At 42.5% G+C, this 20621-nt stretch overlaps 1 protein-coding gene and 1 non-coding gene across 4 annotated transcripts in view; both read right to left on the reverse strand.

Moving 5' to 3' along the window:
• The window catches only part of UBE4B (ubiquitination factor E4B), a 123319-nt gene that overhangs the window by 15200 nt on the left and 87498 nt on the right, over window positions 1–20621 (reverse strand). For all 3 annotated transcript variants that reach the window (XM_061160436.1, XM_061160439.1, XM_061160438.1), the window contains 7 exons: window positions 20010–20148; window positions 13510–13609; window positions 11718–11845; window positions 10288–10386; window positions 9340–9575; window positions 2598–2724; window positions 386–530 (listed from right to left, as the gene is read on the reverse strand). In XM_061160436.1, the coding sequence (XP_061016419.1) occupies window positions 386–530; window positions 2598–2724; window positions 9340–9575; window positions 10288–10386; window positions 11718–11845; window positions 13510–13609; window positions 20010–20148 (974 nt within the window). The remainder of the gene's footprint in view (window positions 1–385; window positions 531–2597; window positions 2725–9339; window positions 9576–10287; window positions 10387–11717; window positions 11846–13509; window positions 13610–20009; window positions 20149–20621) is intronic.
• Window positions 15068–15140, reverse strand: TRNAH-GUG (transfer RNA histidin (anticodon GUG)). Its single transcript has one exon. It is a non-coding gene; the product is annotated as a tRNA-His (tRNA).

Here is a 20621-nt window from a genome sequence, read left to right on the forward strand (position 1 = left end):
TCAGGGTTGTTCACACAGTTGTCTACAGAAGCTCAAATCAAATTCTTGTCTAGCAGACAGAATTCTAGAGATTTATTCCCTAGTTACTTTCCTAAATATTCATCAACATATTCAAACAATAAAAGCTCTTCTCCCTAAAAAGCCCTTTACAGTTAAAAGATAGAGGAAGTTTCTAGGACACATTCTGAAAGATTTCTCGGCTCATTGTTTGGCTTTAAGTCGTGTCTTAAGGTCTCTCCCACTCAAAACCCACGCTTGAATTTCCCAAAAGCCCACAGGAGGGAGATAACAAGTGCTGGCCAGTCGGTCACATCTAAGCCTTCAGACTGGAGGAGGCAGACCTCCTCGTGGGGCTCCGCCTGGGCCACCTGCACCAAGTCCTCACCCGGGGCAGCTGGTCCCACTGTTCTTTGTTCTTCATCTCCTCCTGCACTTCGTGGATCCGCTTCAGAGACTCCAGACTCTCATCGAGCAAGAACGTCGTGTCGTTTATCAGCATGTTTATATAGCGGACAAACTGCTTCCCAGAACTAAAAAGCAATTACACAGGACACAGTCACACGTTTATTGGCAGCAAATGTGGTGGCAGGTCCCAGAGAAAAATGGCCTCCACCCAAGTGCTACCCACCTCACTCCGCAGAGCCACCAGCCTCGACACAACTCGATGCTGGGACCCCTGCATCTCCCCTTAGATTGTGTGATTCTTTTATATTAACTGTGATAAGCTCATTCCAGTGATGTGCTGGAGCCACCTGGCAAGGTTCCTCAGAGTCATTGCTAATAACATTCTAGAATTCTGTGAGCAAATTCCCTTGGCAGCTTCAACTCTGGCATCAGTAGAAGTACTGACACCCTGGAAAACCAGCAAGTGCTGACTTCCAGCACCCCCAGCTCCAGAGAGTGGGTTACCAGCACTTCCCTGGCTCATTCCCTAAATAATTTTAAGTAGAGAAAACACTCTTCCAGACTAGAAAAAATATGCTTAAGCTCACCAAGATATAAGGAAAGCACAAATACCCACATATAACAGATAAGAGAACTAATGACACAGTTAATCTTTTTCATAAAGAAAGACACACTGAAGAAAAACTGGAAGCTGGAATACAGTTAACGTACGATATTAATGGTCTTTATAGAAACAGAAGCTTCCAATCTTCAGAACTGTCCTGTAAATCCTATTATAATGGACAAACTACCTGGTGAGCTGAGATGGCTTGGTCCACCTATTAGATTCTGGACCTGTCAGATTAGGAGAGAAAAGAGGAACTACTCTTCAGGATCTATTGCTGGGAAATCAGAGGGCAGCAGGGTCTTGCCTTGGGAAGACAAGCACCTGTTAACAAAGGCAGAGGCCTGGAAATCAGGAGACGGGAAATTCAGAATGAACGCTCCTAATCAGCACCATGCAGATGGAGCTGTAGGCATATGCCTGGTCTCCTAGGCTCATTAACCTCACTGCAAGCTTTGGTTGGCATGCACTTCTGACAACAAGAGCAGTTCATGGAAAGAAAGAACTAACCTAAAGGGTTTACTTTGTGGGAAGCTATCAAAGAAATGGCTACTCCACTGGCCATACTTCCACTGTTGAATGGTAATTCAGTTAACAATTGACAGCTCCGCTTGATCAAGGATTGAATATGGGTTGCAAATATCAGAGTAGATGGTTCTTAAGATTAATTCAAGAGATCAACATTTTCATCTACTTTTCTTTTTAAAGCACCTTTATTTTAAAAATTTCTTTTTAATTGGAGGATAATTGCTTTACAATGTTGTGTTGGTTTCTGCCATACAGCAACATGCATCAGTCGCAGGTATACATATGTCCCCTCCCTCCTGAACCTCCCTCCCACCTCCCACTCATCTCCCTCCCCAACGAGGTTGTCACAGAGCACCAGATTTGAGCTCCCTGCATCAAAGATTTGAGCCTGCTGCATCATACAGCAAATTCCCACTGCCTATCTACTTTACATGTGGTAGTGTGTATGTCTCAATTTGTCCTACCCTCTCCTTCCCCCACTGTGTCCACAAGTCTGTTCTTTATGTCTGTGTCTCCACTGCTGCACTTTCCTTTAAGTAACTTAGATGGCATTACTAATGTCCAGGTTTAAGCAGTCACTGAAACTTCAGGTTGGTAATGAGACAAACTTCATCAAGTTCTAGGCCCTCCCTACAAAGAACATCATTTCAAATGACAGCCTTCATACTAGCTGCTTTTGAACCTGATGTCCTCCTAATGCTTCTAACTCTAAAGCTTGATTTCAACATATTCAAAGAGTGCTAGAAGATCCCATTTGAGCCATTCTGCAAATTCATGTAATACAGTAATCAAGAAACACCAAAAAACATAACACTTCATCTCAGAATAGATTCTGTCTCCACGTATGTTATGCCCAAAGTATCTTGACAAATCTAAAATTCAGCAAAGTTTGGCAGGCAGAGATTTTGATAATCCTGCTCACATTTAGCAGGACCATCTGGAAAATTTAGAGGAGACCAACCAAACAGTCAACAAGAACCAGCTGGGAAAGCTTTTAAGTGGCTGTTCTCTCTCTGATTTGCAAGAAGGCAAGTGGTGACATTAGGGGCCCAATACTCACTTGAACTCCTCCATAAAGGTGCCGTGGTGAGCTATGTTCTGCCAAAGGCTTTTAAAGATGGTGCTGATGTGATAGCGAATGGTGAACTTGTCATAGAACTCACTGGTGGCGCCGGTGTGCTCAACGTCTGCGGGAGAGAGACAAGGGACTTTCTTACCTTTCTAAAAGCAGCTATTGCTGCTGTAACATTAAGGAGTAATACGAATCTGCAAAATCAGAGACGTGATACAACTCTGTCTCTATCTCATACGTAAGGCAGAAGAGAAATTACAAGTGGTTTTGAAGACAGACCGTCACAGTGAAGGAGGGCAATGACACAGTAACAAAATGAACTGGTCTGGGAAAATTGCTGGGCATCACTGGGCTAGCATCACCAATGACCAGAGCTGAATTATCATACCTCCCCTGACAGTTACTAGTTTATAGAAACACCACAACACTTCCCTGAGCGGGAAAAAACACTGGGTTAAATTTTATTAAGGGCAACATATATATTGAATTTGATTATTACTTTAACTACTTTTGTATAACTGACATTTTAAAACATGTATCAAACTAGAGAAAAGCACAGTAAATCTCTATGTACTCGTCATTCTTTACCAGTTATCATGATCCCTGTAGCTTTTAAAATGGAACAAAGATCAAACTTCTTATAAAAAGACAAATAGCTTAAGCATGAGAAATTCCTGAACTCATGACAAATTTTAAAAAGAGGGAAAACTGTCAGGTAAAGACAACGGACTTAAGGAAAAGATGCAAGACACTACAAACGCAGGCGGGAATAAAAACACAACATGTTCAAAGACTGATCTCCAATGATATTCATTAAAGTACTATTTATACAAAAGAAAATATAAATAATCCAATGCCTAAGAGAGAATGCAAAAAGGTATTTGTGAAATAAATCTGTCTGTAATGCAGCAGACACGAGTTCAACTCCTGGGTCGGGAAGATCCCCTGGAGAAGGGAATGGCAACCCATTTCAGTCTTCTTGCCTGGAAAATTCCATCACCACAGCCCATGGGATCAAAAAGAGTCAGACACGACTGAGCACACGCACATAAAACCACAGGCTACTAAAGAAAATATATAGTTTGGGTTGATTCATATTAAAAAATACACACACTTGCACATGCGAGATACAAGCTGACTGGAAAGATACAGAGCAAAATGTTAACAGAGATTCTGAGTGCACACGTTATCAACGAGCTTTATTTTCTTTTTGCTATCTTCTGTATTTCCCAATAAATACTTAATAGGGACTTAAAACCAAAAGAAGTTATTTAAAGATAAAAAAAGGATAGTACCTCAGTATGAAGATCTAAAAGCACCTTTCTTTAAGCTGAAGTAAACATCATTTTATTAACTGTATAAAAGTGTGAACTGCAGTATGGAGGGCTGACTTAATGGAGTCTATGGGAGAAACACACAGAGGGCTGACGAGCCTCGTCTGTGCTCTAAATGGCCCAGAACACCTGTCCTGTATCCTGAACACAGTACAGACTAAGAAATGACCGTGAACTTAGGACTCATACATCTCTCCCAACATTACAAAAAGTTCATTGCTAATGTTCCCTCAAAATTGCATCAGTCCAAGATATAATCCCCAAGTCCTAGTTCTTTTTTTTCCCCAAACTTTAAACCTTTTATTGTTGTTGTTCAGTAGCAAAGTTGGGTCCAACTCTTTGTGACCTCAGGGACTGAAGCATGCCAGGGTTTCCTGTCCTTCACTATCTCTTGGAGTTTGCTTAAACTCATGTCCATTGAGTCGGTGATGCCATCCAATCATCTCATCCTCTGTCACCGCCCTTCTCCATTTGCCCTCAATCTTTCCCAGCCTCGGGGTCTTTTCCAATGAGTTAGCTCTTCACATCAGGTGGCCAAAGTATTGGAATATAACCAATTCACAATGCTGTGACAGTTTCGCATGTACAGCAAAGGGACTCAGCCCTACATATCTATGTCTACTCTCCCCCAAACTCCCCTCCCATCCAGGCTGCCACATAACATTGAGCAGATTTCCCTATGCTATACAGTAGGACCTTGTTGGTTATCCATTTTAAACACAGCAGTGTGTACAAGTCCATCCCAAACTCCCAAACTATCCCTTCCCCTCGTCTTTCCCCCACTGGCAACCATATGCTCTTCTAAGTATGTGAATGCTTCTGTTTTGTATGTTCATTTGTATCATTTCTTTTTATATTTCACATATAAGGAATATCATATGGTATTTCTCCTTTTTTGTCTGTCCGAAGTCCAATTTCTAGAAGACCTGCAGAGTTCTAGATCCCTGCTTCCTGCTCACAGGTCTTGATTCAATAAGCTGCCCGGGGCCCTAAGGGCCTTTCCATGTGCTGTTCTCACTGCCTGCCATACTGTGGCTGAGATCTTCTCAGGGGTCCCTCTTTAGCCTTGTTTTCAACATTACTCCAAAGTCATCTCCTTGGAGACCTGACTGTGCTTCTTAAAAGTAACACCAGGCTGGCGACACTTCCCTGGCGGTCCAGCGGTTAAAACTACGCTTCAGCTGCAGAAGGTGTGGGTTCAATCCCTGTCAGAGGACTAAGATCCCACGTGCCAACTGGTGCAGTATCAAAAAAAAAAAAAAAAAAAAAGACTAGCACCGGGCCCCCTTCTCACACCCAATCTCTGAAAGTATCTTATTTATTGGTTCCACATCTGTTTTCACGCCAGAATGCCTAACTGGCAGTGGCAGGAGTTTTGGCGTTCGCACGGCTAGGCCCAAGTGGCAACACCGGAGTTGATGTATAATAGGAGCTCCATGCGTATTTGCTGAGCTGGTGACCAAGTCTACTTGGGCTAACACTGTCTTTGCTGACTCAGATCAGTTTGGGGAAGGGAATGGTCTTGAAGTTGTCTTGGTTATCAGTGTCCTTCCTGGTTCTGAGTAGCCACGTTTTGAGTGCTAGCCCTGAAGTACCACCTTTGCTGTAGTACAAATAAAATACTTTTTTTTCAAAACTTGGGTTTCCCTGGTGGCTCAGTGGTAGAGAAGCTGCCTGCAATGCAGGAGATGTGGATTTGACCCCTGGGTTGGGAAGATCCCCTGGAGTAGGAAATGGCAACTCATTCCAATGGTCTTGCCTGGAAAATCCCATGGACAGAGGACCCTGGAGGGCTACAATCCATGGGGGCTACAAAGAGTCGGACACAGCTGAGCACACTCACACACATTCTGAAACTCAGTTTTATTTTTGGAACAAACATTTGACCTTAGGCACTATCTAAGCTAGACCCTCTCTGGGTGTAAAAGAGGAGCGTGTTTCAGAGATCAAGCTGTAATTCATGTCTGAGAGCTGGCCGTGCTCAGGAGCCAAGACCTAAACCAGCAGGACTTAATGTGGATTTGCTGGACACGTAGGGGAATGTCTGCCATGCCCACTGTGGGACTCCCCAGGCGCCGGGCCCTGGGGAACAGGTGGAGCACCTGTGCTAATGCCTAACTGCTGAGGTCACTGCCACTCACTGGCTGCTGACCTTCAGTGAGCTTCTAGACCCTTCTAAGCTTTAGTTTCCTCATTTGTACAAGGGAGATATTTATAGCACCCATCTTGAGGACTGCTGTGGGGATTAAGTGAAAGGATTAGTAAATATTCAATAAGCAGCAGTTATTATTAGCACGGGTATCATCTTATCATCCACCCATGATTACAGAGGCGGTCCAGGGCCAGAGGGCATGCTGCTTGGTGGCCAGGCAGAAAGGAGAAAGGACACCCACTCATCCACCCGCTCCTGGAATCTTTACGGTGCCCCTCCGCCCCACCCTGGGCCTCACAGGCAGGAGGCCTAGCCTGTCCTTTATCCCAAAGCCACTGACAAGCCCAGCGCACTAACTGAGTACAAAATGCATTTAACTAGCATCTTTTTTGTTTCTTCAATACCAACAACACAAGTTTTCTGTAGAATAATGAAGACATTAGATAACTTTTTAAAAAAGAAAAATAAAACCACAGGCAATTTAACCATTCAAAAACAAAACAACTCACTGTTAACATTTTGGTGCATATCTTCCCATACTTTTATCTGTAATATATGTTTGTGTACCAAAAGGTGGTCACAGTTGACAAACTGTCCCATTAATGGCACTTTCTTTTTATTACTTAACCATTTAATGTAACTAACACTATTTTTCAAGGCTCACATGGACCCACTGGATGGATAAATGATAATTTACTTAACTGACCTACAACTGGCAGGAATTTCTTTTTAATACTTTCACTATTTGTTGCTGCTGTTATTGTTTAGTCACTAAGTCCTGTCTCTTTGCGACCCCATGGACTGCAGCACACCAGGCTCTCCTGTCCTTCACTTTCTCCCAGAGTCTGCTCAAATTCAAGTCCATTGCATCAGTGATGCTATCTAACCATTTCATCCTCTGCTACCTCCTCCTCCTTTTGCCTTCAATCTTGCCCTGTATCAGGGCCTTTTCCAGTGAGTCAGCTCTTCCCATCAGGTGGCCAAGGTATTAGACCTTCGGCTTCAGCATCAGTCCTTCCACCGAGTATTCAGAGCTGATTTCCTTTAGGAAATCATTTGAGTGACCAGATTCCAATAACCCCAAGCCTTTTCCCTTGGTTCCCCCAGCCCCAGGGACAGAGAATGGCTGCTTCCAACACAGATAATCTGTTACTCCAGTGTTCCTTATTATTATTATTTCTTGGCTGTGCCCCACAGCATGTGGGATCTTAGTTCCCAAACCAGATTGAACCTGTGCTGTCCAAAGCGGAAGCAAAGAATCTTCTCCACTGGACTGCCAGGGAAGTCCCCAGATAGGAACACTATTTAAAGTGTTTGGTGTGGATGGCCAATTTGCCTTCCAGAAAGGCTTTACCAACCTACATTCTCAGTTTCACAGCACTGATTCTGCATACTAGTGACAGAAGGGCTGAAATAGGCTTTTGCAGATTAGTTTATTTTTCTAAAGCCATTTTAACACTGGGTATTCCCATCTTAAATATAAGTTTGATAGGTGAAAAGAGGTACCTCATCATTTTTTTTTTTTAAATAAATTTAAGATTACCTTCAATTCAGTGAAGCCTGACAGGTGCAGGGTACCATATGAGGTCCTGTTCTGTAAACAGCTGATGCACCAATTGTACCTGAATGGCCCGTGGTCCTCTCCTACCAGGGATAAGAGGTTAAGAAAAGGACAGGCAAGCCAAGCAAGGGCCTTTTACCCAGGAGTGCTCTCTGTTGCCAAGGTGAGCATGTTAACAAAACTTCAAGGGGCTTGTGGACTTCTTTAGGTTTAAGAGGATACAGGTAGACTAGGGAAGTAGAGAAACTTCCAAGAGATGACACAAGGTAATAGTGACGAAGCGGAAGAAGATAGACTCTTGAGCCTCAGAAGCAGAGAGAAATATGGGCACCACCTCAAAATGAGCAGAAGCAGGTCTTGATCAACTGAGAAGGGATGGCTGTCACTGAACACAGAAGAACCTTCAATCCACTGCTGCCTCTGTGAACAGCAGGGACTGTGCTCATGGAGGCTGGGGTTTCTTTCAAGAGCAAGGCGAGTATATTGTGCTAAATGAGTGCCCAGAGTGTGCTAGGTTCAATAGAAGGTAAGAAGATAGACAGCACCCTTCCTTTCCTGAGAAATATACAACAGGAGAAAAACTGTCCCATTAGTACAATCATGTGCCTTTGGTAGAAAACAGGTGAATGCGGCCCGCAGGTAACTAACTGGCTTTATGAAAATACATCTGCAGTTGAAAAGCCAAACTACGAATGGAAACTCAGAATAAAGTTCAACCAGAAGAGGAAGACCTCTTTGCAGAGTGTCTGGTATGTTCTCAATCTTGTTCACCAGTGTCGCCCAGCACCTAGGACAGTGCCCAGCAAAGAGTAGACATTCGATAAATGTATAGAATTAGTGAATGAGTGAAGACTCCCAGAGATCCTAATTCCATTGGTTTCGGGGGGTTTGGTGGGGGGGAGGTCCCAAGAATAAGCATTTTTAACCACCTCCCTGTTGCACCCACAGTTTTGAAACTTTGTGTTTGCAAAACTAATGGTGTAAGTTAGAAATTAAAATGAACCGGGTAGGGGCTTCCCTGGTGGTCCAGTGGTTAAGACTCCATGCTCTCAATGCAGGAGACACGGGTTCAAACCCTGGTCGGGGAACTAAGATCCCACACGCCATAGAGCATGGCCAAAACAAAATAAAAATAAACACCTTAAAAAAAAATATATATATATATATATAAATAAATAAAATGAACCGGGTAGTGCTCCCCTGGTGGTGCAAGTGGTTAGGAATTCACCACCAATGCAGGGGACATGGGTTTGAAACTACTGAAGTCCATGTGCCCTAGCAAGGGAGGCCATTGTAAGAAGCAGCCTGAGCACCGCAGTAAAGAGTAGCCCCCACTTGCTGCAATTAGAGAAAGCCCGTGTGCAGCAATGAAGACCTAGCACAGTCAAATATAAAATGAACCAGGTAATTTCAGATAAAAACATCAATTTGGTCTCAATGTAACCCCTCTACCTTTTTATGGATTCCACTGAATTATCAGTGACTAGTATGCATTAAAGAGAGTGGTCAGTGTAATGTTTCCACAACTTGAGCGGAAAATAACCAACAGTTTTTGTACTGCTGGCGGTGGGTTAGTGGGTGATACTTCTATGTGGACACTAGGAGATTAGGTAGCAGGTTTAGAACAACTTCACCTGCTGGTTTCAGAAAATCCTGCCCACCTGCACACACCAGGAACATTACCTGTATAAAACTTCATCAGGGAAGGGACCAACAACTTGGTGGAGAGGGGATGGTTCTCGATCATTTCAAAAAACTTCTGGGTCCTTGGCTGAACAGCAGGGTTGGTCATGAACATGACTTCTACCAGTTTGGCCACCAGATACGGATTTCGGATGTAGTTCTGGTTACACAACATCACGACGAGGAACATCACAATATCCTGAGTGCAGGGCTCGTAAAGCACCTGAGGAGAGTATCTGAAGAGAGGCGAGAAGGACAGGTAGTGAAGCTTCGAGAGGCTCAACGTGGGTGGATGCTTCTGACTGGGTGAGGAAGGGGACGAATAGGTTGAGGAACCACGTTGCTGAAGGACGTTAACTTGTTGATTTTAAGGTGACTATTCACATTATAACTGGATAGGATTTCAAACCCACTGTGTCTATTGACCACAGCATGTTACATTAACTTACGTCTTGGAAAATAAACCGAAGCTACAATGAAATCATAATTTTACAAAAGATCTTCACGACCAAAAAGACTTTAAAAAATATTTTGATGGAGTTTTCATTTTTTCAGATTTCAAATACTGCTTATAAACTCAACCTATTTCTTTGTAAGCTTTCTCTAATTTTACAGCTGAGAAAAATATTGGTACAAAATACAGATGTGGGTATTTCTGGCTTTTGAATGTTCACTCAGATATTTATAAACTGTTTCTCCTTCTGTTTCTCAGAAACGCATACTCAGTTATTAAAAATTCAACTCAATTTTCACAGAGTACATTATTACTAGCATTGTTAATCCTGCTTCTGTCTTGAGATATTATTGGAATTGGCTTGGTGCCACAGCTGGATTTATTTTTCCAGTCTCTGGGCAGCATTCAGTGGCATCAAATGGAGGTTTGTAATACAATGTGTACATTAAATATAAAAACATATTATAAATATGTAATATGTGAATGGGACTTACTGTACAATAAAAAATAAAAATTCAGCAACATCTTCTACATAAAACTCAGGCAATGCTGCAAATACCTTGGGGACATCTGAATTTAAAGGCAGTGTTACACTGTCAAAGAGAGAAAAGTACAGGTTACAAAGTGAAATCGTGACACATCAAACTATGAGGACTAGAACACTACAATTACAATAAGTGGTTCATCTGCAAAAAGCTCTCATTCTATAATACAACTAAGTAAACAGTGCACAGGCAAAGAAACTGCAACCAGAAATGAACAGGGAATCATGAAGATGGGGATGTGCTAAGGTGGACGTGAATGTTGTTCCTTTTCTTGGTTTCCTGTTAAGGTTAATGCAACAAATAAAACGCGAAGGAAATAAAAGTGTCATGGTTGGTCATTTTATGCAGTTCAAACTGTTTAAGACAATACAGCCACACATTTATTTCTTTGCTTTTATATGTTTGAATTTCATCTTTAATACTACACATAAACGCTTTTGCATTTAGAGGCAAAATGCAACTTTTGATTCTTTGGAAGGCATCTGCTTTATATATTCTTCTTTCTCTTCCATAATTCCTTATGTGAATGATTGTAATCAACGCCATAATCTGTACCTATATAGACTTGGAGGCTTCCCTGATGGCTCAGTGGTAAAGAACCCACTTGCAAATTCAGGAGACCCAGGTTCGATCCCTGGTTCAGGAAGATCCCCTAGAGAAGGAAATGGCAACCCACTCCAGTATTCTTGCCTGAGAAATCCCATGGACAGAGGAGCCTGGTACGCTACAGTCCATGGGGTCACAAAAGAGTTGGACACGACTTAAGAGACTAAACAAAAACGAATATAGAGTCTGAGGATTGGCAGAACTGGTTTAGAATTCCAATTCTTACCATCGGGGACATTTTTACTTTAAATACTATTTTCCATTCCTGCAGCTGGCTTTGGCCAACCTCCCCAACATTGATGATCTGGAGATTTCATAATAACCATAAAATTGAAACAAAGAAAACAAAAATGGCTGTCTGGAGGAGCTGTCCAGGTGATGATAAAGAGATCCATGATGTTCTCGGTTCATTCTTGGAACTGACTAGGGGTCTGCCTGGACCCAGTGCTCGGGGGGACCCAATATCCTGTTAATCCCAACTTTTCACTTCCGATTCATAGATTTCCTTTTTTATCAAAAATTTTATAGCCAATTTTCAAAAAGCACTCTCTCAAAATTAACCTAAGAAGTGTTGACAGTCCTTCACTACTGTAACTAATTTCAGAGAAAACAGCTATTAACATCACTACTTTCATAGTCTATCTAAGTACAATCTGGAAATGCATTCCTGATTACATTATCCCAGGTCTTGGTGTTGGGTGTCGGCTCTGTAGGGCAATAAAGACAACACTGCCTGGACGAGTGGAGACGGGGAGGAAGACAGAGCAACTCACTCCGGGTAGGCAGGGTCCAGGAGGCGGAGCAGCAGCTGAATGAGAAGGCCGTAGAAGTTCAGACATCTTCTCAGAAAGCTCTCATCAAGCAAGCCAGCATCAGCACAGGCCTTGCATCGTACCAGTTTCTGTGGAGGCAGGTATGTCCCCATTCATAGATTAGCTGGTGGCTAAGTCCCTATGTGTGGTCACAGGCAGGGCCAGGAGCTGGGAAATCTAGGCTCCGGGGCAGCAGTCCCCCACCTTTTGGGCACCAGGGACCAGTTTCGTGGAAGACAATTTTTCCAGAGTGGGATGTGGTGGGGTAGGGATGGTTTGAGGTTTGGGGTGATTTGAGCACATTATATTTATTTTGAACTTTAGGTTTGTTATTACATTAGCTCCACCTCAGATTAGGCATTAGATACTGGAGGTTGGGGACCCCTGCTCTAGGGCTTCCAGAGCATTAGCTAATGGGCTGTAAGATGCTGTTTGTGTCTCAAGAGCTTCCTCTGCTCTAAGAAGGTGTGCCATGCGAACCACTGGGCATAGTTTAGTGCTGAAAAGGCTAAGTCATCACTGTCATATTTGAAAAACTTGACAAGAGAGACCCTTTGGAAGTCAGTGGTGGTTACTGAGAAGGAGCCTGACATATTCACATCTAAGTTCCAGGTCAGTACTTAAGCTCATCTTGGGCAAAATGCTCGTTCACCAAGGGTATAACACCCATCTCAGAGGATCACTGTGAGATTAAACATCCACATGCACACACATTACATATAAATGTCAACAGTTGCCAGACTTCTTGAAACCTCTTTCTGGAGTGCTTAAGGGGTCTACAGACCCCAGAAAAGAGTCCCTGGCTTATTCTGCTTCTCGAAGAGGTTTCTACTCCATTAGTAAATAAAACTGAAGCTTTTAACTTGTACCAGAAATCTAAGTCAGGTAAAATTTCTACATATCATCCTACTGTAACAGAAAACATAGCCAGCTAACATTCAGCTTTGTAATCTGAACATAAACACAGAAAAATGAATACATTTGCTGTCTGTGCTTCCCTTGTACAACTTTAGCTAGTGTTTGTTTTTAGCCACGTTTATAAGCTTCCTTATATGTTTATAAGGGCTTCCCTCATAGTTCAGTCGGTAAATCATCTGCCAGTAAATGCAGGAGACCTGGGTTCAATTCCTGGATCAGGAGGATCCCCTGGAGAATGAAATGGCAACCCACTCCAGTATTCTTGCCTGGAGAATCCCACGGACAGAGGAGCCTGGCTGGCTACAGTCCATGGGGTTGCAAGAGTCAGATACAATTTAGCAACTAAACCACCACCACCATGTTTATAAGCAGAAATCTTCCCGTCTACAGTTAGGTTCTATACAATGGATCATTTTCAATTCAACGAAGAATGAGGGGCAAAGGAAAGAGAGCTTTCCACTACCACAAATCCACTGTGTCAAACATGAAGATGTGTGGCCGGACAAACTGGAGTGTGTGTGTTTCTGGTGCGGAGTCAGGGTTAGCAGAGGGGGAACATCTTGCGTGAGGTAAGGAAAGGGAGATGATGTTCAAGGATGATAAGATCCATTAAGAATTCATATAATTACTGGCACACGCTATGCATTTTTGGTCCTGAGATTTACATATACGTAGAAACAATCAACACGCATTTAAATGTACCATTTTTATCTTGGGGGAAAAGAATAATGAGGAAAGAATGAGGACATTAAACTGTTCATTCAAGGCGCATATTCTGGTGGGAAAATTCCTATTGTGAGGCTGATCCACAATTACCCCAGTTAACTATACAGACCTTAAGCTGAGTTTTGCAGCGTTTCAGCATCTCACGGTGTCTGGTTGCCAGTGGGGAGTCTTTCCACTGGCTTTCATTATTTTTCAGATCTTCCACAGTTCTGAAATTAAAGACTAACAGTCAAATGAAAGAAGACACACAGATCCATCATCCATCGTATCTATTCATCTTCACAATTTCACTGATTCTCAGACATACATCCCCTCTCCCTCCCCCACTACATAAGCATCATTAAAATCGATAGGAAGTTATGGTTATGTTGGCAGCGTTCATCTTTTCTATTGGTTCCCAACGTAATATCTTAAAGTGGATGGCATTTTAGATTTGGTGAAATACAGTAATTATTACTTTTGGAAGGAAATATTGTTTCTTGTTTTTCTGGGAAGGAGAAAATGAAGTCTCAGGAAAAATCAAGATTATTATGCCTACTCAATTACCCAAAGCAAAAGACAATTTGACTAGGCATTTTCCCTTCTGCCTGGAATGTTCTTCTCTAAGGTTATCTCTGTGACTTACTCCTTCACTCTCTTCAAGTATCTCCTCAAATATCACCTGTCATTGAGGTAAAGCCTTCCCTGATCATGGAATATGCTGCATATTTTAAAGGCTGCCTCACTTAACACATTTCAACCCATTCTATCAAAACATGGTGTAGAAAACTACACAATGATACCTATATATTTTTGTATCATTGATACATACATATTTTTTTCATTTTTGGTTGCTCTGGGCCATCGTTGCTACATGTGGGCTTTACTCTAGTTGTGGCGAGCAGGGGCTACTCTCTAGTTGCAGTGCGTAACTTCTCATTTCGGTGACTTCTCTTGTTGAGGAGCACAGGCTCTAGAGCACGTGGGCTTCAGTAGTTGTAGCAAACCGTCTTAGTTCCTCTACACCATGTGGAATCTTCCTCTGTCCCCTGCATTGGCAGGTGAATTCTTATCCACCATACCACTACGGAAGTCCAGTGATATATTTTTCAAAAGTATATTTATTTCCCAGACTCCCTTGTGGCCAGCACTTCTGCACATGACCTAGCTCCTACCAAGAGGTGAACCCTCACTGGAGGTAGAAGTAAATACAGTGAAGAGATTAGTCACATGGGTCTTCTGGAAGCACAGTGTAGAAGGGTTTTGGCTGAAGTGCTGGCAGAGTCTAAACTTTGAAGCAGCTTCCTGGCAGGCCCAGTTCAAAGGAGAGCTCTGGGAGTCCTCTTTTCCAGGCCTTCCTCAATAAACCAAATAACAGCCTTAATAACTCTCTTTCTACTAACCTCAGATAAAGTGGACTCCTTTGTCTACAACTGGAACATGACATGGTAGACAGAGTGCCCGCCCCCCACCCCTACCCCGGCTTCCCAACCACCACGAGCAAGGAGATGTCACAGCTTAATCCCAAGGAGCTGTGAATATGTTGCCTTACATGGCATAAAGTGTAGTCGCTCAGTCATGTCCGACTCTTTGTGACCCTGTGGACTGTAGCCCACAGGCTCCTTGGTCCATGGGATTTTCCAGGCAAGAATACTGGAGTGGGGTTGCCATTTCCTTCTCCAGGGGATCTTCCTAACCCAGGGATTGAACCTGGGTCTCCTGCATCACAGGCAGATGCTTTACCCTCTGAGCCACCAGGGAAGCCACATGGCAGAAGGAACCTTGCAAATATGATTAAGGGTTTGGACCTCGAGATGAGGAGCTTGTCTTGGATTGTCTGGGCAGGTCCCATGTCGTCATAGGGTCTGAGTGAAGAGAAGGAGAGGGAGTCAGAGAAGAGGGAGAAGAGAAGGAGAGGTGACCAGTGAAGCAGAGGCCAGAGAGGCAGCGAGCTGAAGATGCTACACTGTTGCCTGGGAAAATGGAGGAAGGGGCTGTGGGCCAAGGGGTCTCTAGCAGCTAGACAAGGCAAAAAAAAAAAAAAAAAAAGAGAGATTCTTCCTTAAAGCCTCAGAAGAAATGCAGCCTCAGTTTTAGGACTTCTAATCCCCAAAACCCTAAGACGATCATTTTTGTTATTTTAACACACGAAGGTCATGGTAATCTGCTGGAGCAACAAAAAGAAGCTAACATAATAACCTGTATGATTATTGGCAGGAAGAGGTTGCAGGTAACAGACCCTCAAGGAAAACAGGCTCTGGGATTATTAGTTCTTCAACTGGGCTGGTTTCAAAGTGGTAAAGATTCATTGAGCATTTGAGGGCGTAACACCAGAAGCCCAAGATTCTCGGTGGAAAAACAGCTGCATGAACAACCACTACTGATTTCTGGGAATGAAGAGATGGATTGGCTATGCGTGAAGACACTGGGGCATTCACACGAGGAAACTACAGGTTCCAGGTTATAAGATCTCACCTCAAGGAAAAGCTAGTGAGTTAGGGCGTTTCCAGGATGACCATAAAGCAGCAGAATCTGGTCCACACAGAGCACCAGATGAGAACACAGACTGCATCCATAACCTCACTGGATCTCTTATCTGAACGTCACAGAGAAGGCTGGGATTCCAAGAATTCAAATGGAGGGGTTCTGGAGAATCCAGGCACCCATCCCACCCAAGTCTCCTGAGCCTCATTTGAGAGCAGCAGCAGTGCCTGTGGTTGGTGACTGTAGCTGAGGTGGTCACACTGCAGGATGATGCCAGTTTCCCTAAGGTCCCAACCCACCATATTTCATTGCTTCCACCACGGCTGGAGTAGATCACTGTCCTTAAGGACCAATTACAAAGTTATGTTAGAAGAAAAAAAAAAAAACAGACTTGCTAATATGTTTATTAGCTTCCTATTGCTGTTCTAACAAATTATCACAAACTTACTGGCTTGAGACAGCACAAGTATAGCCTTAGGATTCCAGAGGCCAGAAATCTCCAGCGGGTCAACAGACATGCATTACTTCTGGGGACCCTAGGGGGGAGTGTTTCCTTGCTCTTTCTAGCCTCCAGAGGGGGCCTGCATTCTTTGGCTTGTGGACCCACACCACTCTGATGTCTGCTTCTGTCATCACATCTCCTTTCTCACTCTGCCTCCCTTGCCTCCCTCTTGAAAGGACCCTTGTGATATACTGGGTCCACCCAGATAATCCAGGAAAATCTCCCTATCTCAAGATCTTACATTCAATCACATCTGCAAAGTCTCCTTCACCATGCAAGGTGACACATTCTCAGGTTCTGGGGGAATAGGATGTAAACATCTTTGCGTGCTCAGCCAGTCAGTCATGTCTGATTCTTTGTGACCCTATGGCCTGTAGCCCAACAGACTCCTCTGTCCATGGGATTTTCCAGACAAGACTACTAGAGCAGGTTTCCATTTCCTACTGCAGAGGATCTTTATGACCCAGGGATCAAACCTGTGTCTTGCATCTCCTGCATTGGCAGGCAGATTCTTTGTCACTAGCGCCACCTGGGAAGCCCAGTGAAAATCTCTGGGACACTATTATTCTACTTACTATATATGCAGTAACAGAAATTCAGCACTAAGTGGGGAATAGATTCTGAACATCCTTGACCAGCAACAGAGCATCATGCTAACAAACTCCTATGTGGTGATAAATTCATTGACATGAATACAACTCCCAGAGGCTCTGATTCAGTCTTATTCTGGGTAACCAAGACGGGCTCTGTGTGCCCAGCTGGTTGTCTAAAACCTAGAATTCACAGTGATCTCTGCTAAATGAAGTTGTCAAGAATTCCTTGAGATAACTCAGAAGGAGTTAAAAATATAAGAAGACGGGAATATCAATGTAGATTTACTATATATGACTAGCTCAGAAAACCACCCTCTCAAAACACACACATGCCCTAACTATGTCCTGGAAGACACTTCTCGTATCACAGCACTGAAAAATATACAGGTAAGGGGAACACCAACATCTCTGAAAGGCACTGACTCCCCCTGTAGGCTGGGAGTGCAGGTGGCAGATGGTGTCACTGAAAATGTATCCTCCAGAGTCGGTGAGAATGATGGGACCACAGGATGCCACCCATCCCAGGATGAAGGAACAGATATAACACAGTTTGAAATTTTTATAAGTCTCTCAATAACTGATATTGTAAGCTGATAAAAGCAGCAGACAGAAGGAAAATTTGAACAAAATATAAACAAATGACTCAATTGATATCTGTAAAACACTGCAACAAATGACATAGAAAGTGAGTTTTCTTCTTTTTACTTTTATTATCTTGACTGTGGAATCTTAGTTTCCTGACCAGACCAGGGATTGAACCTGGGCCCTTGGCAGTGACAGTGAGTCACCCTGACCACTGAACGCCAGGGAATTCCTGCAAGTTCTTTCTTCTATGGAATGCTTACTAATTTAAATGTTGGCTACAAAAATAAATAAATAAATAAATGTTGGCTACAAAGTAGATCTCAATAAAATACAAAGTACACAGTGGAAATTAGCTAGAAATCAATAACAAGAGATAAAGGAACAAATACTCCAGGAATCTGAAACTTAAAAAAAACCTATCTTTATATAATCCACAGGTCAAGATACTATGAATAACTTAATGCCTAAGCATTTTGAAACTTTCAGATACCACGGGAAAACTGACAGAAGATGGCATGAAAATCTATACAGTCTTATGTCTATTAACAATAAAATACCTAACTTAGAAGACTTCCCACAAAGAAAGTTTTAAGCCCAGACAGCTTCATCAATGCTTCCAAATGTTAAAGGGAGAAATAACTCTTACACAATAGACACCTCAAAAAATACAAAAAGAGGGACTATTTCAGAATTCATTCTACATGACAAGCATAAGGTTGATAAGAAAACTTGAGAAGGACTCACTTTTGGGCTTCCCTGGTGGCTTAGATGGTAAAGAGTCTGCCTGCGGTGCGAGAGACCCAGGTTCGATCCCTGGGATGGGAAGATTCCCTAGAGAAGGAAATGGCAACCCACTCCAGGATTCTTGCCTAGAGAATTCCAAGGACAGAGTAGCCTGGTGGGCTATAGTCCATGGGGTTGCAAAGAATTGGACATGACTGAGAGACTTTACTTAATTCTTTTTTTTTTTTTTTTTACTTAACTCTTAGTAAGAAATAAAATCACAGGTCAATCTTCTTTTTGAATATAGGCTCAAAAACCCTAAACAGAATATTAGCAACTGAATATCCAATGAGATATAAAAGCAATAACACAGAGTTGAGTTTTTCCCCAGGAATGTAAGATTGCTTTGATATCAGAAAGCCAACTTACATAATTCAACCACATGAATAAAATAAAGGGGGAAAAAAAATCTGACCTCCTCACAGAGATGGAAAATGCATTTAATAAAAATCAACTCCAATTAAGAACAAAAATCTTTTAGAAAAATCACAAAATAAAAGGGAATTTCTTTATCTGGTAATAGAAGATGTCCAAAAAACTTCCCCTATTAACTTGAATAAAAAAATTTCAAGAAAGCTATCAATATTTCTACTCAAGGCTGTAGTAGAAACTGTAGCCAGGGCAGTGAGGCATGAAAAAGAAAAGAAAGGACTTCTCTGGTGGTACAGTGGATAAGAATCCACCTGTCAATGCAGGGGAAATGGTTTGATCCCTGGTCCAGGAAGACTGGAAGATTCCACATGCCTTGGAGAAACTAAGCCCATGAGCCACAACTACTGAGCCTGTGCTCTACAGATTCCAGGAGCTGCAACCACTGAAGCCCATGAGCCTAGAGCCCGTGCTCCACAACAAGAGAAGCCACTGCAATGAGAAGCCTATATGCGACAACAGAGTAGACTCTACTAGCTGCAACTACAGAAAGCCCATGTGCAGCATGACATAAACAAACTGTCATCATTTACAGACAAGAAGATTATGTGTCGGGAAAAAAAACTTTAGAAAGCTACCAGTAATGATTAGAATTAGTCAGTGATTAATTCTACTTTAGTTCAAGGCAGACAGCACTCCTGGACCAAACCAACGGTGGAAGTGGCTGCTCCATTATTATTACAGCTCATCTGCTCAAAAAATGTCTGCCTCCTATTCCTGCGGCTTTGGTTTGTTCGCAAGTGTTGACCCATGGGGAGAAATGCTCAGATTAAGAAATATAACAATGGTGTTAATGAATGGGAAATTGAGGCTACTGTCTGGCCATTTTTGACTTCTTATGCCACAGGACAACATGCAAAAAATAAAGTGAATTGCAATGTTGGTATGAGTAAATGATTTTGTTTACTAAGGGAAACCAAAATTAATGTTTCACAGTCCTGGGAAAGAGGGGTATGTCTAGGACCCAAAAGATCCTTTAAAGTGTCTTCTGATAATAAGGTGCCCAGTAGAAAAAGTTCACAGAGGTCTCAATCACATTCCAAGGGTTGGGAACTCTAAGAAATCTAAGTCTGGGTCCCTTAACTTGTAAAGAACTCTGGCCAACCAAGGACCATGGATGCGGTGGGAGAGGCAGATGGTGTTCTGTAACATACACACCCCTCACATTCAAGTCTGCTGGTCACAAGGGAACTGCATGCTTGTGAGAAGGAGTGGTGGCTCGTGCAACCTCAGGACACGGCATCACACACATACCTATTGAGCTCCCGGATGGCCCGCAGTCTGCGGATGTAGCGACGGCAGCTGGGCAGAATTGAGAGGTGGTGGGCGTGCAGGGTGAGAAAGAAGCATTCCGTAGGGAATTTCGGCTCAGAAAATGGAGGCTGATCTCCATCTAGGAAAAAGCACAAAATCCCAGCAATAAAATCTATCACATGACTGTATTAGCAAAGACTGCAATTAAGAAGACAAAATTCACTTGAATTTTCAAGAAGTTTAAGGACACATTTAAAAACTAAATAGTATTATTTTAAGAAAAACAGATTTCCTGTGAGCTGCATTTAATGATCACATACTCTGCTCCATCTGATTAAATGTTTACACAGATGGACACTAATGATCTTTTATGATGTGTCTTCCTGGTGTTTTTTATATAAACATTTCTACTATTCAAACGTCACTCTTATGGGAGGGAGATTCAAGAGGGGTCATATGTATACCTATGGCCAACTCTTGTTGTTTTCTTTAACAGAAAACAACAAAATTCCGTAAAGCAATTATCCTTCAATTAAAAAATATATAAAATTAAAAAAACACATCATTGTTAAACCTCAAAATGGTACTAAATTATGTAAATAAGCCCGTGTT

Source organism: Dama dama, chromosome 14 (assembly GCF_033118175.1).
Source record: "Dama dama isolate Ldn47 chromosome 14, ASM3311817v1, whole genome shotgun sequence".
NCBI lineage: Eukaryota > Metazoa > Chordata > Mammalia > Artiodactyla > Cervidae > Dama > Dama dama.